Source organism: Thalassophryne amazonica, chromosome 3, assembly GCF_902500255.1.
Source record: "Thalassophryne amazonica chromosome 3, fThaAma1.1, whole genome shotgun sequence".
Lineage (NCBI taxonomy): Eukaryota > Metazoa > Chordata > Actinopteri > Batrachoidiformes > Batrachoididae > Thalassophryne > Thalassophryne amazonica.
In genome coordinates this window covers 12,550,479-12,565,619 of record NC_047105.1, presented here as the reverse complement: position 1 = coordinate 12,565,619, position 15,141 = coordinate 12,550,479, and the positions used below count along the sequence as shown (strand labels likewise).

General features: G+C 38.2%; 1 protein-coding gene and 1 non-coding gene across 2 annotated transcripts in view; both read right to left on the bottom strand.

Annotated features, from left to right (window-relative positions):
* The window catches only part of LOC117506350 (6-phosphofructo-2-kinase/fructose-2,6-bisphosphatase 2-like), a 60,270-nt gene that overhangs the window by 36,207 nt on the left and 8,922 nt on the right, over positions 1-15,141 (bottom strand). Inside the window, exons 4-9 of the mRNA XM_034165845.1 lie at positions 12,779-12,875; positions 10,456-10,522; positions 10,223-10,297; positions 7,266-7,322; positions 7,025-7,149; positions 6,720-6,927 (exon numbers count right to left, since the gene is read on the bottom strand). Of these exons, the coding sequence (XP_034021736.1) occupies positions 6,720-6,927; positions 7,025-7,149; positions 7,266-7,322; positions 10,223-10,297; positions 10,456-10,522; positions 12,779-12,875 (629 nt within the window). The remainder of the gene's footprint in view (positions 1-6,719; positions 6,928-7,024; positions 7,150-7,265; positions 7,323-10,222; positions 10,298-10,455; positions 10,523-12,778; positions 12,876-15,141) is intronic.
* Positions 8,748-8,848, bottom strand: LOC117508058. The gene has a single exon (XR_004559967.1). It is a non-coding gene; the product is annotated as a U6 spliceosomal RNA (small nuclear RNA).

Sequence of the window (15,141 nt, the reverse complement as noted above, 5' to 3'; positions counted from 1 at the left end):
TCTATGAAAAAAAGCCCTCCGTAAAGCTAGGACATCTTTCTACTCATCACTAATTGAAGAAAATAAGAACAACCCCAGGTTTCTTTTCAGCACTGCAGCCAGGCTGACAAAGAGTCAGAGCTCTATTGAGCTGAGTATTCCATTAACTTTAACTAGTAATGACTTCATGACTTTCTTTGCTAACAAAATTTTAACTATTAGAGAAAAAATTACTCATAACCATCCCAAAGACGTATCGTTTCAGTGATGCCAGTATTTGGTTAGACTCTTTCTCTCCGATTGTTCTGTCTGAGTTATTTTCATTAGTTACTTCATCCAAACCATCAACATGTTTATTAGACCCCATTCCTACCAGGCTGCTCAAGGAAGCCCTACCATTATTTAATGCTTCGATCTTAAATATGATCAATCTATCTTTGTTAGTTGGCTATGTACCACAGGCTTTTAAGGTGGCAGTAATTAAACCATTACTTAAAAAGCCATCACTTGACCCAGCTATCTTAGCTAATTATAGGCCAATCTCCAACCTTCCTTTTCTCTCAAAAATTCTTGAAAGGGTAGTTGTAAAACAGCTAACTGATCATCTGCAGAGGAATGGTCTATTTGAAGAGTTTCAGTCAGGTTTTAGAATTCATCATAGTACAGAAACAGCATTAGTGAAGGTTACAAATGATCTTATGGCCTCAGACAGTGGACTCATCTCTGTGCTTGTTCTGTTAGACCTCAGTGCTGCTTTTGATACTGTTGACCATAAAATTTTATTACAGAGATTAGAGCATGCCATAGGTATTAAAGGCACTGCGCTGCGGTGGTTTGAATCATATTTGTCTAATAGATTACAATTTGTTCATGTAAATGGGGAATCTTCTTCACAGACTAAAGTTAATTATGGAGTTCCACAAGGTTCTGTGCTAGGACCAATTTTATTCACTTTATACATGCTTCCCTTAGGCAGTATTATTAGACGGTATTGCTTAAATTTTCATTGTTACGCAGATGATACCCAGCTTTATCTATCCATGAAGCCAGAGGACACACACCAATTAGCTAAACTGCAGGATTGTCTTACAGACATAAAGACATGGGTGACCTCTAATTTCCTGCTTTTAAACTCAGATAAAACTGAAGTTATTGTACTTGGCCCCACAAATCTTAGAAACATGGTGTCTAACCAGATCCTTACTCTGGATGGCATTACCCTGACCTCTACTAATACTGTGAGAAATCCTGGAGTCATTTTTGATCAGGATATGTCATTCAAAGCTCAAAGCGTCTTGATTTACAATTCTCCCCCAGTGTCAGGGTGCTGCCATACAAGGCGCTCACTACACACCGGGAGCAATAGAGGATTAAAGGCCTTGCCCAAGGGCCCTTAGTGATTTTCCAGTCAGGCGAGGATTTGAACCGAGGACCTTCTGGTCTCAAGCCCAACACCTTAACCACTAGACAATCACCTCTCCAGTATTTAGACAGTATTTGAATGTAAATTCTAAATATACACGGCTTCAGTGCTAATTAGACAGAGCTTTTAATAACATTTTGATTGTTTTGTTAATTAAAATATAGTTTAACAGATCAATTAAATGGCAATTTTAAGTTTCATGATTTTAGACCAGTCTACCGAGTTTCTGAATCAACATTTTAAACAGTTTTACCATTTTAATAGTTTGATTTTAACACTTCTGTGCATTTGTATGGTAGCGTATTGCATTCACTTGATACATTTATTTTTCAGAGTAATTATTTGTGTTTTTCTGAGTAATTTATTTTTTGGTATGTTTTCTGAGTAGTTTATTTTTTTGGTTTGTTTTTCTGGGTAATTAATTTTTAAGTTTTTTTTTTTTTTTTACTATTTGTTGAGTCACCACGTAGCCAGCCTGAATGCATTTCAAATGCATCATCCTGCATCCATAGAGCATCACATGTCTGTCCAACTGATCCTGGAGAAAAACTGCTGTGTCTAGCAGATGTGAATGGGCTTTCCTTCTGAACAGCTGCAAAGTCCTCGGGTGCTTGCGTAGAGTCGATAAACTAATGATAATACCATCTATATGATTTAAAGACAGGACAATCTCCCAGTGTCTTAAACCCAGATCAAAGTAAAACTTGATTAAACCGAACAATGTCATGTTTGTTACCAAAGGGAGCTCTCAATGAATGAATGTCAAATGCTCTCTAAACTCAGAAAAAATTGGTCTGAAAAACAAAAGAAAAAAAAAATAATTCAGAAAATCAGGAAAAACTACTCTGAAAAACCAACCACAAAAATAAATTACTCTGAAAAACAGAAAAACTCAAAAAACAGAAATAATTATTCCAAAAAAAAAAAAAAGACAAAAAATACATTACTCAGAAAAACAGAATTATTCTGAAAAAAACAGGCAAAAAAATAAGTTACTTAGAAAACCACAAATAATTACTCTGAAAAACAAACCAAAAAATAAATTTATCAAGTGAATGCAATACACTTCCGTACATTTGTATCTTTGATTTTAATTTTTTTTATTCATTTTGAATAATCTTAAATGTAAATGCCAATTTTTTGACTGATTTTCTAATCATTTGAATCAACTTAATTGATTTTTTGTACCATTTTTAAATCACTTTTGCTTATCTTAATACAATACTTGCTGACTAGTGCTCAATCATTTACTTGCTTGATGCTATGCAATAAAGGACATCTTTCCTGTAATTAAAGGACAGTCACCTGTCAGGTTATTTAAATTTTTTAAAAGGGTTTTGTAATAAAAGCCCTTCTTGTCTGATGTAAAATAAAAAGACTTCTGTGTTTGTCCCAAGTCATATTCATGAATGTGCAGGTTATCTTTAGAATCTAATATCCAGGGAAGTATTAAATTACAGTACTTCCCTGGATATTAGAGTATACTAACATCCTAAACCACTTCAACATATTTAACAACAGTTACCAGGAAATAGCTGTTGATTTGATGTCGTTTGAAGGATTTTTTTTTTTTTGTGAAAAGGTAAGTACGGGCCAATGCATTTGTGACTAAAATTGCAAAAGGGAAAATTTCAAAGATAGATGACAGCCAGCGTGCTGGATTAAAACGTATTTCCACCTAACAGCCTTCATGTTAATTAGTACTCCAATTACGTGAGCTAATTAATATGACGTAAGACCTCGCCTTAGAGTGAGGGGGCTGTTTAAAACCCACGAGTAATAAAGACATTATTATCATATTACTCTACCTAACTCCTAGAGGGTACCTGTGATGTATGTATCATGTATATTAATGGGTTAGGGTGCCTGCAGGGGAAAAAAAAAACAAACAAACTTGTTCCTCAACAATATACAAAACATACAGTGGAGTTGATATGAGATTTTTTGGCAAGTATGAAAATTTGCCATTGGGAGTTTTTGAGTATGCCGATTTCAAAAAACTGTAGGAACCACAATGTCACTCCAACATTTCCTGCTCAAAATTTGAAAAGCTCAAAATGGCCACGATAAGATCATTTCTGTCAGTAACCTCAGTCTAAGTGTTGTGATCTTCATGATCTTTATGTATTTTGCTGTGTTTTTGGACTCAAGTCATCTCGTAAGATAAACCACAAAAACTTTAGTAAACATCTTCATGGTCAAAATGAAAAATAGTGAGAATAACGCATGAATTTCTCACATTAAACTGCATATTTATATTTTCACGCTTCCTAAAAGAGCAACAAGTGTCATTGACTGCATTATAGAACATCACATTATAAAGCCGTGTGACCCTCAATAACCAAATATTACAGTTAACACGTTGAAATCATAACGTCTTTTTCAGTCCAGTTCCTTGTTAACTGTGAGCAGCACAGACCAGCCTTCATGCATTTGCACCTCTGCGAATGCTCCTGGAGGAGGTCCTATTTACATCCACACTTAAGCAGCTCCTGGCACCCTTTGGTTGTTTCTGATAGAGTTGTGCAATATGGTTTCCATTGTGTATCATCACACACTTTCTCTCATCCACATAAAGCAGCTGAAGGAATTGGCCTACGAGACACTGCTCCCAGATATGACCCACCTGATCGACTGCTCTCCTGACACATTACTCCAGTGCAGCCAGCGTTGTAGGGATCTTCTCAATCTTACCATTTCTAAACACAAAGTGCTGCTTAAGAACACACAGCAGTGGCCTGATGTTCTCTGATTCACAAGGTCAATGTAGCTCATGAATATTGTCTCTTGGAACTAGATTTGAAGCACGCGATAAGCGGTCAAAGATGGGTACCAAATGAGGAGTGGTGCACAAAACATCCCAGGCTTTCTTTCCAATGCCATGAAATGCAGAAACTGTGACATCCTGATACTGCACGCTTAGCAGAAGACCCCAATGATGCTTAGCAGAAAACCCCAAATGACGCTTTGCTGCCTACAGATGCAGAAATCAAATGACATGGGATATAACGTACTTTAGCATCATGGTCATGTGCCAGCCATAGTTCACAGTCCTGCAAGGTATTTGCAGGAACCATCATATCAGTGTCTGTTGCATGTATCGTCACCTTGGATAAGCTATGACTGCTACATGTGAATCATGAAAGAAGAATCTGATATCAGCTTCTTCCTGAGTACAGAACAACCCAGAGAGATCTAACATGGGAGATGAAACGGCCTTCTAGCCATTAATGTGGATATGATCTGCTTTCCTTTTGTGGGCTGGAATTGCTGTATAGCATTGGCAAGGAGATTGAACAAACCACGTTTGTTCTAATCAACATGAAGTTTTTTCCAGTTAACTGGGGGTTGTTGTGTTGTTGGCTACTTGACGCTGAAGCCCAGTACCATGATTCAGACATATTTGTACTTTGAGGTTGTCCTCTCTGTAACCATCTCAAACCTCATTTACTCAGACATCTCACAACACAAATACTATCTGGGGCAGCTGTGCCTAATCCTGAAATGAGCTTTCCTGGGATCAAGTATGTGAATGAGTCCAGTACCATCAACACTTCAATGTAACATCAATGCCTGGAATATCTAAGATTCAATGAGAGCCAGATTTAGCAGTTTGGTGCACGGTATTGTTTAATGCCATCGATGGGTGTCATGGATGAAAATGGCATTGAGGTGAACATCATTCTGTGAGGATGACACCTTTGATGTGGACTTTGTAGATGTTTTCACAGCACTAAAACTGAGTAAGGGCAGATTGTTTCTCAGTATGGCAGTATGGAATGCTGCTGAGGGTGGAAATAAAACGGAATTATATATATATATATATATATATATACACACACACACACACACACACACTGGTCTCTTGCTATAACGCGGTTTACCTTTCAGGGCCTCGCAGTTTCGCAGATTTTTTTTAAGTCCAATTTTGCATGCTTTTTTTTTTTTTAAACAGCGCATTGTGTTCTGTGTCCTCATCAAGCAGGCTGGTTGCAGCACCATTCTGCGTGTCTGTTTATAAGAATCTTCTCGCCCAGAAGAAAAAAGAGCGCCAACAAGTACCCATAACTGTGTTCTTCACTCGGAAAAAGACACCTGCACCGAGGTGTGACTCAGTGGAAAAAGACGCGACGCCAGGACGAATAGGCGCGATCAGAGGAACTGTGAAATACTGGTGAGTTAAAATGAAATTCCTTAGTTCTAAAAGCCATCATAATTATTTATAAGAAAATGTTCTATTTTTATTTCTCAAACAAATGTTTGGGCCTGAAAACAGGTTGGTCTTATTTTTCTACTCAGGTTTGAACTTTGAGAGTGTTTACACACGAGAGAAAAGTGAGAAAATGTAATGCCCGTTTGAGAAAAGTGTATAAAGTGTGTAGTGAGGGGTTTTACAGCCTTAAAACGTCTATAATAATTGTAAAAAATAATGCTGACTACTTCGCGGATTTCGCCTATTGCGGGCTATTTTTAGAATGTAACTCCCACGATAAACGAGGGACCACTGTATGTATGTATATATATATATGAGATTATGCTGCATGATGTTTTTTAACCTATATTTCCATAAATTCCCTCTCATAGGTTAACATGTAATGTTACAAATCTCCAGTTTATTCCCATATATTCCCATTAATTCCCATGGAAATTTTCCAAATTCCCTCAATTTTGCAACTCTACTTACAATGTAATGCATCTGTTGATGTGGAACATAAAGGAAAATGTGTATCAGTTAAACGTGAGGTGAAAAATCATGCGTTATGTTCACTGTTATTCCAATTTTATCATCAAAAACTACAGTGTGGTCTTTGTGGTGTATTTTATTAGAGTCACAGACCCTCAAAACACATGTAAAGACAACAAGATCATGAAAACTGCAGCACTAATATCAAAGTTATTGATAAAAATGTACTTTACATCAGCCACTGTGAATTTTACAAATTTTGAGTGGAAAATGTTGGAATGAGGTCATGGTTCCCACAATTTCTCAACCTTAACATTCTCAACCCTCCCCCTCCAGGATGAAGTTTCATACTTTTTTCTAAGAGTGTACACCACAGTCACACATCCGCCTCACTAATACACACAAGATAAGTCGACAATCTAATCACCTCACCTACTCCACAGTTAATATTAATATGCTCTGTTATTGCTTTACGGTGTTCATCAGAATGTGTCTACACACGGACAGAACAAAACCAGGTGATAACGCTTGACGGACTACGTGCACAGTCTTGACACACAACAAACTAACAGGTACTGAATGTCGTGTCATAATGTTTCATTTACATCATAAAGATTCTGAAACAAATCCTACCTGTTTCCCCCTCTGAGAAAGTTCTGAATCTCCTCCAATGCGACCTTCTACATTGTGGATGCTTTCTCCGTGCCGACACAAATAGATGGAGTGAGAGTGCACGTGGGTGTTCATGAGGTAGTAAACGATCTTACTCTGAATATAGTCCTGGATCCGGTTCACTAGGAAACGCTGACCGACATTAATCACCTTGATAAAGGACAAACCCCTGCAAGTGGCAACAATTCAAACTTTGGGTCACAGTGTCGGGATTATTTCCCAAAGGGCAAATTTCACATGGGATGCAGATAATTTAAAACTCTTACTTGTCATAGTCATCGGGATCTAGTGGTTGGTAAGTGACCTTGTAGCACTCGATTCGTTTGAGAAAATCCTCCATCACTCTTTCTCTGTGTCTTTCCGGGTAATCTGGACTCGATACTTTTACTTCCTTGTAAATTCAAAGAACAAAATCAAGTAATGAACTTACACCTCACTTTGGATAGTTTGGATGATTATAAGTTTAGATATAATTCTTAAAGTCATGCCAGTGATAAAGGTTCATACCAGAATGTTGGCAGCAATGACTTCTGGGTCGTCACACACAGATTCCACAAAGAACACCTGGTGGAAAACTGGCAGCTCAGTTGTATGACACAACACAATCAATGCCCTGACATGACTCACACACAAATGAACAGAAATGTGCAAAAAACAAAAACAAAAACCCCTTCATTCAGGTTTAGACTTGAACTCTGACAAACTGACTTGTGTGTTTACTATTAAGTCATAATTTGTAAATGTTGCGTAGGTGCTTGCATGTGTGTGTGAATTAAAGGATTTGTTTTGACAAAGGTAAAGGTCATTGGGGTCAAAGGTCAAAATTAGGACAGACTTGATTTTCTTATGTCCATCAAACTTGGCACATATACTCGTATGTAGGTTGGTTGTGGAACTGCCCAGGGGAAGTCAAATTCACCAAAAGCCAATCATTGTGGATCAAAACATGACACACAGATGGAAGTGGGTTGAAGGATTGCACAGCAAGGTCTCATTTGCCAAAAGTCAATCATTGAGGCTGAGGTCATGTCTCCTTGTCTTCGTTAGCTGACTCCTCCCAGGTCCTTTTGCTGGCTGTTACCAAAGTTCGTAAATCAATAACACCTGAATCTGAAACTAACCTTTAAAGAATAATTTTGGCAAAGGTCAAAGTCAAGGAATTTGAGTTTCATCCCGATCTGGACCAAATGTGGTACACACTAAGGTAGATTCAAGAACAGGTCAGCCAGAGGCCAAGATTAAAGGAGTCAGTCAGATTCCTGTAATCCTAACGGTCTTCATGATCATGAATACTGTTACCTAGTACAACCCCAATTCCATTGAAGTTGGGACATTGTGTGAAATGTAAATAAAAACAGAATACAATGATTTGCAAATCCTCTTCAACCTATATTCAATTGAATACACCACAAAGACAAGATGTTCAAACTGATAAATGGACTGCATATGGGAAACAATTCCACCTACAAAGCTTCAACAACTGGTGTCCTCAGTTCCCAAATGTTTATTGAGTGTTGTTAGAAGGAAAGGTGATGTAACACAGTAGTAAACATATCACTGTCCCAGCTTTTCTTGAAAAGTGTTGCAGGCATCCATTTCAAAATGAGCAAATATTTGCACAAAAACAATAACGTTTATCAGTTTGAACATTAAATATCTTGTCTTTGTGGTGTATTCAATTGAATATAGGTTGAAGAGGATTTGCAAATCATTGTATTCTGTTTTTATTTACATTTTACACAATGTCCCAAATTTATTGGAATTGGGGTTGTACTTCTATATTTTGAGTATTTTTGGATGTTGTGCACTCTTGGGTTATTTGCACACTTGCATTTTGTTTACCTGTTTTTGTGGTCCTTTATAGAGGAGCATTTCCATTAAATTACCATTTACCAAGTTACCATTTACATGTGTAAAAAAAATAAATTAAAAATTCATTCCCCATAATGACCAAATCCAACAAATATGAAAATGTATTTGTGTGTGTGAGACAGAGAGAAAACCTTCACAAATGTGCATGTCATGCTGACCTAAGGGCCGTCCTACTGTTCTCTGTATTGTTCCAATTTACTATGTGCTACCAAAGTAACACACACATGAACATACATGTTCTAAATTACCCACAGACATATTTTGCACACAAGGATCTACTGGTCTGGTGACAAATTTTTCATTTGGTTACAAAAACTAGAGTGCCAAGGGCCCCGTGGATTACCGGCTCAATTAAAGCCCAAAGCAAATTGGCCATTTTTGGCATAAAATGGACACCATTTCCAAATGAACAAATCTATGCAAATAATTTTGGGACAGGAACAATGTCAATGACTAATATTGTGCTCTTGTTAAATTAAAAGAAAAGTTATCGGACAGTTTTTGTGAAAATTGGGTCCAAATACCCAACTTGGCTGTTTTCAACATAAAAATGGCTGCCATTTCCAAACAAACGGATTTATGACTATACTTTTTTGATGTGAAATATGTCAATGACCCACATTATGCCCTTGACAAATTAGAAAAAAGTTATCAGACAGTTTTGAGAAAATTGCCTTTATTTGCTCAAAATGGCTATTTGGCATAAAATGACCGCCATTCCAAACAAACGAATTTATGACTGATTTTTTGACGTGAAATATGTATGTAAACAACCCACATTACGCCATTGACAAATTAGAAAAAAGTTGGCCAGTTTTTGAGAAAATTGTCAAGTGCTCAAAATGGCTATTTTCAGTATAAAAATGGCCGCCATTTCCAAATGAACTAATCTACAAATATTTTTAGATGGGAACAATGTCAATAACCCATATTACACCCTTGTCAAATTAGAAAGTAAGACCATTTGAGATATCGCAATAAATGGATGCCGCTGCCAACTACGAGGGTCGCCGCACCACGACATAGTTAGCGACCTATCAGCCGGTAACCCAACAATAATTCCATGACCTGAATTTAAGATTACGTCAGTGGGGTTTGTTTTTAGAAACACCCCATTGGAGAACATGTTTTTCAAATTATTTGAAATTTCATGCTAAAGTTGCAGTATATTTTGAAAACAGAAACAGCATTCTGCACACAGTAACATAAAAGTTTATTTGTACTTGCACACAGTTTAAAATGTTGTATTCCATAAGGCGTGAATATTGAAAACTTTGAACACAGCGGGATGGTGTAGAACACAAGCACCTATTCCAGACCAAAGTCAAAATTTTCATCAAGCATTAAAAAAGTTAATTTGTAACAATATATTTTACAGTGTGTAAACAAATCTTTGAACTTGCTTCTGCTACTTTTTTCTAAATTCACTTGAATATTTGAGAAAATGTATTATAGGTTGAAACAAAGGTTGTCACCAAATATGAAATTGGTATCATCGACACCTCAATTTTTAGTTATTTTTTAAGTTTAAACATTCACTGGCTGGTGGTAGATTAGCTCCCAAAGTACAGTCCATTCCAGATCATTCTTACCTTGAATGCATTCTCTTTGACAAAAGTTTGAATCATGTCCCGCCTCTCTCTTGTGGTGTTTGTGGCATCGAACACCTGATAAAAAAATAAAAAAAAATAAAAAAAAACACCCCAAAATTTGGGAAGCTAAAGGAGAAACACTTGTATATAATTCTGGGTTAAAACTCGTCTAACTCTTGATGTATTTCAGTGTCACGGCTTGTAGAAATGAGCGAACACTATGGATGACTCACGGCAATTTGACCTCCCTCTTGCGTCAGGTACGTCTTCACATCCTGCAGCGCCACCACGGCACACTGCCTGCAGGAGCAGACAGAAAAAAAACCTTACCGTCTGCGGCCACATTTTGGGGAATGATATGTGAAAAAGTAAGAAAACAGACAAGAATTACAACATCGTATTTCGATTTATGCTAAATTGTCTTTCATATCCAACATCTTATTGGGGATCCCAGAGAAAAATTTGGCCAGACTATTCAAACACTTCAGGAAAATCAACATAGGCTTCAAAGAAGAACTGCAAACCATCGTTTGGGTAAAATTGCCAACTAGAAGAGTCAGGATGTGGTTGTTAGTTGACTTCTTGAAGCCAGACTGCTCGTGTCACAATAGGCCAGAGGATGCGACCACTGAACAACGCCAACGTCCTATCAATCAAACATCACTTCACAAGGGTGGTAACTGAGGAAAAAAAGAATTATTTGAAGCTACAGAATGACCTGATTTGGACAGGTGTTCCTCCCTGAAGGGCCTGTGACAGCTGCAGAATGAGAGCAGCAGCAGCTTCTGTAATATCTGGGTCAGAATTCAGTGTTGGAATGTTGTTAAGAACCACGGAGCCTGTCATAATTTCACAAGAGACGTGCTCTACGAAGTCCCCTTTTTTATACCTATGTGTGTATTGATATATGAACAGAACTGGAATGCTGAAGTCTGAAGTGGAGCTAAGCTCTTTCAGGCATGGCAAACAATCTTTGTCTGGAAGGCAGGTATTACCCCTGCAGACTGGAAGAAAGGGCTCGTTATCACACTCCTGGAAAAGAAAGGGTGAACGCCTGGACTGCAAAAGCTACAGAGGTATTACACTGTTCTTGGTACTCGAGAAAGTTGTTGCAAGGATGATTATTAACAGGATTAAACAGTCTGGCTTTATGTTCAGGTAGTCAACCATCAACCACATCTTAGCTCAGATTCCTTAGTGAATACAAGCACAAATATCTGTAGTGCTTTTTTGCAGCCTAACTTGATTTTCATAAAGTGTTTGTTTGCCTTCTGGTCCATCCTGACAATTTTCAGAATCCTCAACATCATAGTTACCCTGTACATTGGAACTGTGAGTGGTGTGTGGAGCAGGAACAGAATCCCAGTGAATATTGGCGTTCATCAGGGATGTGTTCTGGCACCTACACTGTTCTGTGCTTACATGGATTAGGTGTTGGGTAAGGTTGTGTAAAACAGCTCAGGTACCTTTGCTGGTGAAGAAAGGTTTACTGAACTCTACTTCGTACCTGACAGAGGTGGGATGAAGTCACCAGCAAGTCACTCTCAAGTCATGACTTGGCAAGTCACTCTCAAGTCTCAAGTCATAATGACCACCACTTGGTGCAAGCTGACTTGAGACTGGAGTTGAGACTTGTGACTTGCCGATTCACGACTTGACAGTGACTTCGTCCCACCTCTGGTGCCTGATACTGTGGCATTTGTTAAGGAATCCCTCATTGCAGCACTTGAGAAGCTGAGCGAGGAATCAGAGTGTCTGGTTTTGCGTGATAATCTTGGATCATGACTAAAATCTGGACTTTCAATGACTTCATGGACTCAGTCATCAGAAGTGCATCTGCATGTGTTGAAAGTGTCAAGCTTGTGGAGAGTCTCGCTTGTCTTGACAACAATGTTCAATCGAGAGACGCCAGAGAAGAGCTTATAGAGTCACAAGGTCACTGGACAAAGGTGTTGGGTCATGCTGAGAACTTTGCAAGAGAATGGTGGTCCAGGTTTTTTGGGTCCTGATGCTTCCTTTTTTAGTCTATGATTGCAAGACTTGGACGCTACCCAGTGATTCAATGTGTTGATGAGATACCTTTGATACTAGGCCTGTCTGGAAGATCCTTGGATAAGGCTGGAATGACTGTTACAACATTCTGGCCACGTGGTGCACTTCTAGGCATGATCCAGCATAAACGTGTTCCAGTGGTGAAGACCCCAGCGGCTGGAGAAGGCCCACATGTCACCTGGCTGCAGCAGAGAGGTTAACCTGCTTCTAGACCACACCTGACTGACCTGAGTTTGACATGTGCCTATCTGGATCTGGTATGACCTGAGTTTGACATGTGCCTATCTGGATCTGGTACAGTTGCTTTTTTCGATACTACAAACACCAGACTGACCATCAATATTGACTTACTGTTCCGCAGTCGAGGCTGTGGAACAGTAAACCCACGGGTGTCAGTGGAGGGAAATGTGATCCTCCAGCAGCAGGGCGATTGCTGATTCCACATCGTGCCCGAACAAAGCACATGACAAAAAGAAATGATCAGCTTTTCTAAATGGAACTTACCTCCTTATCTTCATTGCCTCCTCATTATCGTGGCGAAAAAAATCATAGGATTTATACGATTTGACTGCCTCTCTACGGTACACACCCAAGTTAAACACTGGAAAAGAAGCAGAAAAAAAAATAGGGTCAACATCTTTGTCTGTCCAAAGCTTGAAACAACCCTGCTTAGGTACTTCTGATGAATATACTTCTGATTGTTAGTTACACTGCTTGCACGCTTTCTCCTGCAAGCAACAGCTTAACAAATAAAAAAATGATCCCATATGACATTTTAGGCCAAACTCAGTTCATCACGTTTCAGATGGTGAAATGTTAAAACCCAGATTGAAAAAAAAAAAAAAAAAAAAAAAAACTGTTTTCTGTTATCTTACTAGAGAATGCAGCAGTTGAGAAATGCAAGTTTGTACTTGCCAAATTTCTGGTGACGTTAAACTCAATGAAAATATGAAACATTCCAACAACCTTTATTTACATTTAGAACATGACATTATAGAGACGGGCGAGTGTCAACAATCCAAGTGAAATATGTTTATGATGATCATTTTCACAGCACAGGCCCTTAAAACCTAAAAAATAAAAATAAAATTTTTTTAAAATTCATCTTATGTATTTGGATCCTTACTAGAATAGTTTTTTCCAGACCACATGTAACATGTTTAGAAATCAATATATTCTACAGATTATTAATTCCAAAATTAATAATAATAATAATAAAAAAACTTCTTTGTGTTTGTTGGTGGATCGCAAGCCAGCTTTGGAGGTGTACAGCACCACCTGCTGTATTGGAGTGTGTACAATCATGGCATTAACTATTATCAGTCAATACAACACAGAATGTGAAACAATGAAATGAAAATTAAAACAATAAATATCTTAAAGCTATTATGAAACAGCACACGTTTGACAGTTTTAGCACAATCATAGAGCATTTGAACACACTGAACGAGAGCACTCTGAGTGTTGTCGGTATTGTATCACCCAAAACCACCCCGCTGATGCCCCGATTCCACCATTATAACATGGTAACCACTCTTCACCCAGGCAAAGCTACCTTTGCTAGTATATATATATATATATATATATATATATATATATATATATATATATATATATATATATATAAAGTTAACCGATATACTGACCAGGAGGTAAATGTTTTGTAAATATAAAATATCTAATGTGTTCTTGACTTATTGCATTCATACACAAACAGACCAATGAAGACATTATACAATATACACAGTTCATAATGATGGAACATAAATATTGGTAAACCAGGCAACACCAGTCATAATATACCATATCCACATGTTGGGGTGCCCAGGGCCAAGCATGAGCCCACTCTCCCTTTTTTTAATAAAGTTGGTAAAAACTTACTGTAAATTAAATTAATTTGGATTAAAGTTGATTAAATGTCCACCCCAAATTATATAATTTTGTGACCTCAGCACACAGTAAAAACAAAAAATAATGAGTTTTCACACCTCTTTTACATGTTATCTGTGACAATGTCATCAGTGTATGTTGGCAGTGGAAACAAAGTTTATGTTAAATGGTAAATGGACTGCATCTATATAGCACTTTCCCATCTGCATACGATGGTCAAAGCGCTTTACAATAATGCCTTGCATTCACCTCGATGTGAGGGTGCTGCCATACAAGGTGGCCACTACACACCGGGAGCAACTAGGGGATTAAGGACCTTGCCCAAGGGCCCTTAGTGATTTTCCAGTCAGGCTGGGATTTGAACCGAGGATCTTCTGCTCTCAAGCCCAATGCTTAACCATTAGACCATCACCTCCACCTCCACCTTTTTTAAAATGTGATCTTATTTTGAAAGAAAGTGCAAGAAAAAAGGAAGTGTTTCAGGACAACAGCTAGCTTTGTGAAGGTTTTTCTGCTGTTGACTGGACGTCCACTGGCAAGCTATGAACAGGGACAGGACAAAACATCCATCAAGAAAGTTCACCGTCTGATGTCCGCTCAAAGTTTTGAGCATGTGCACAACTTTCTGACAGACTCACCAGAGAACAGCTGACAAGTAACACATTTAATGAATGTTGTTGTCATCATTCATTTGGCTGCTCCCGTATTGTTCGGGGTCACCACAGCGGATACAACCAGATCCGCATCTGTATTTGGCACAGGTTTTATGCCGGATACCCTTCCTGACGCAACTCCAGTTTTACCTGGAGAAGCACACACAGCCGCTGGTGTTCCGAAGAGGTCTCCCATCCAAGTACTAACCAGATCCTGCACTTCTCAGCTTCTGAGATCTGACGGGATCAGGCTGACACAGAGCAGACCAGCCGCATAACACATTTAATGAATGAAAAAAGAAAAAAAAAAAGATTTGTACAGGA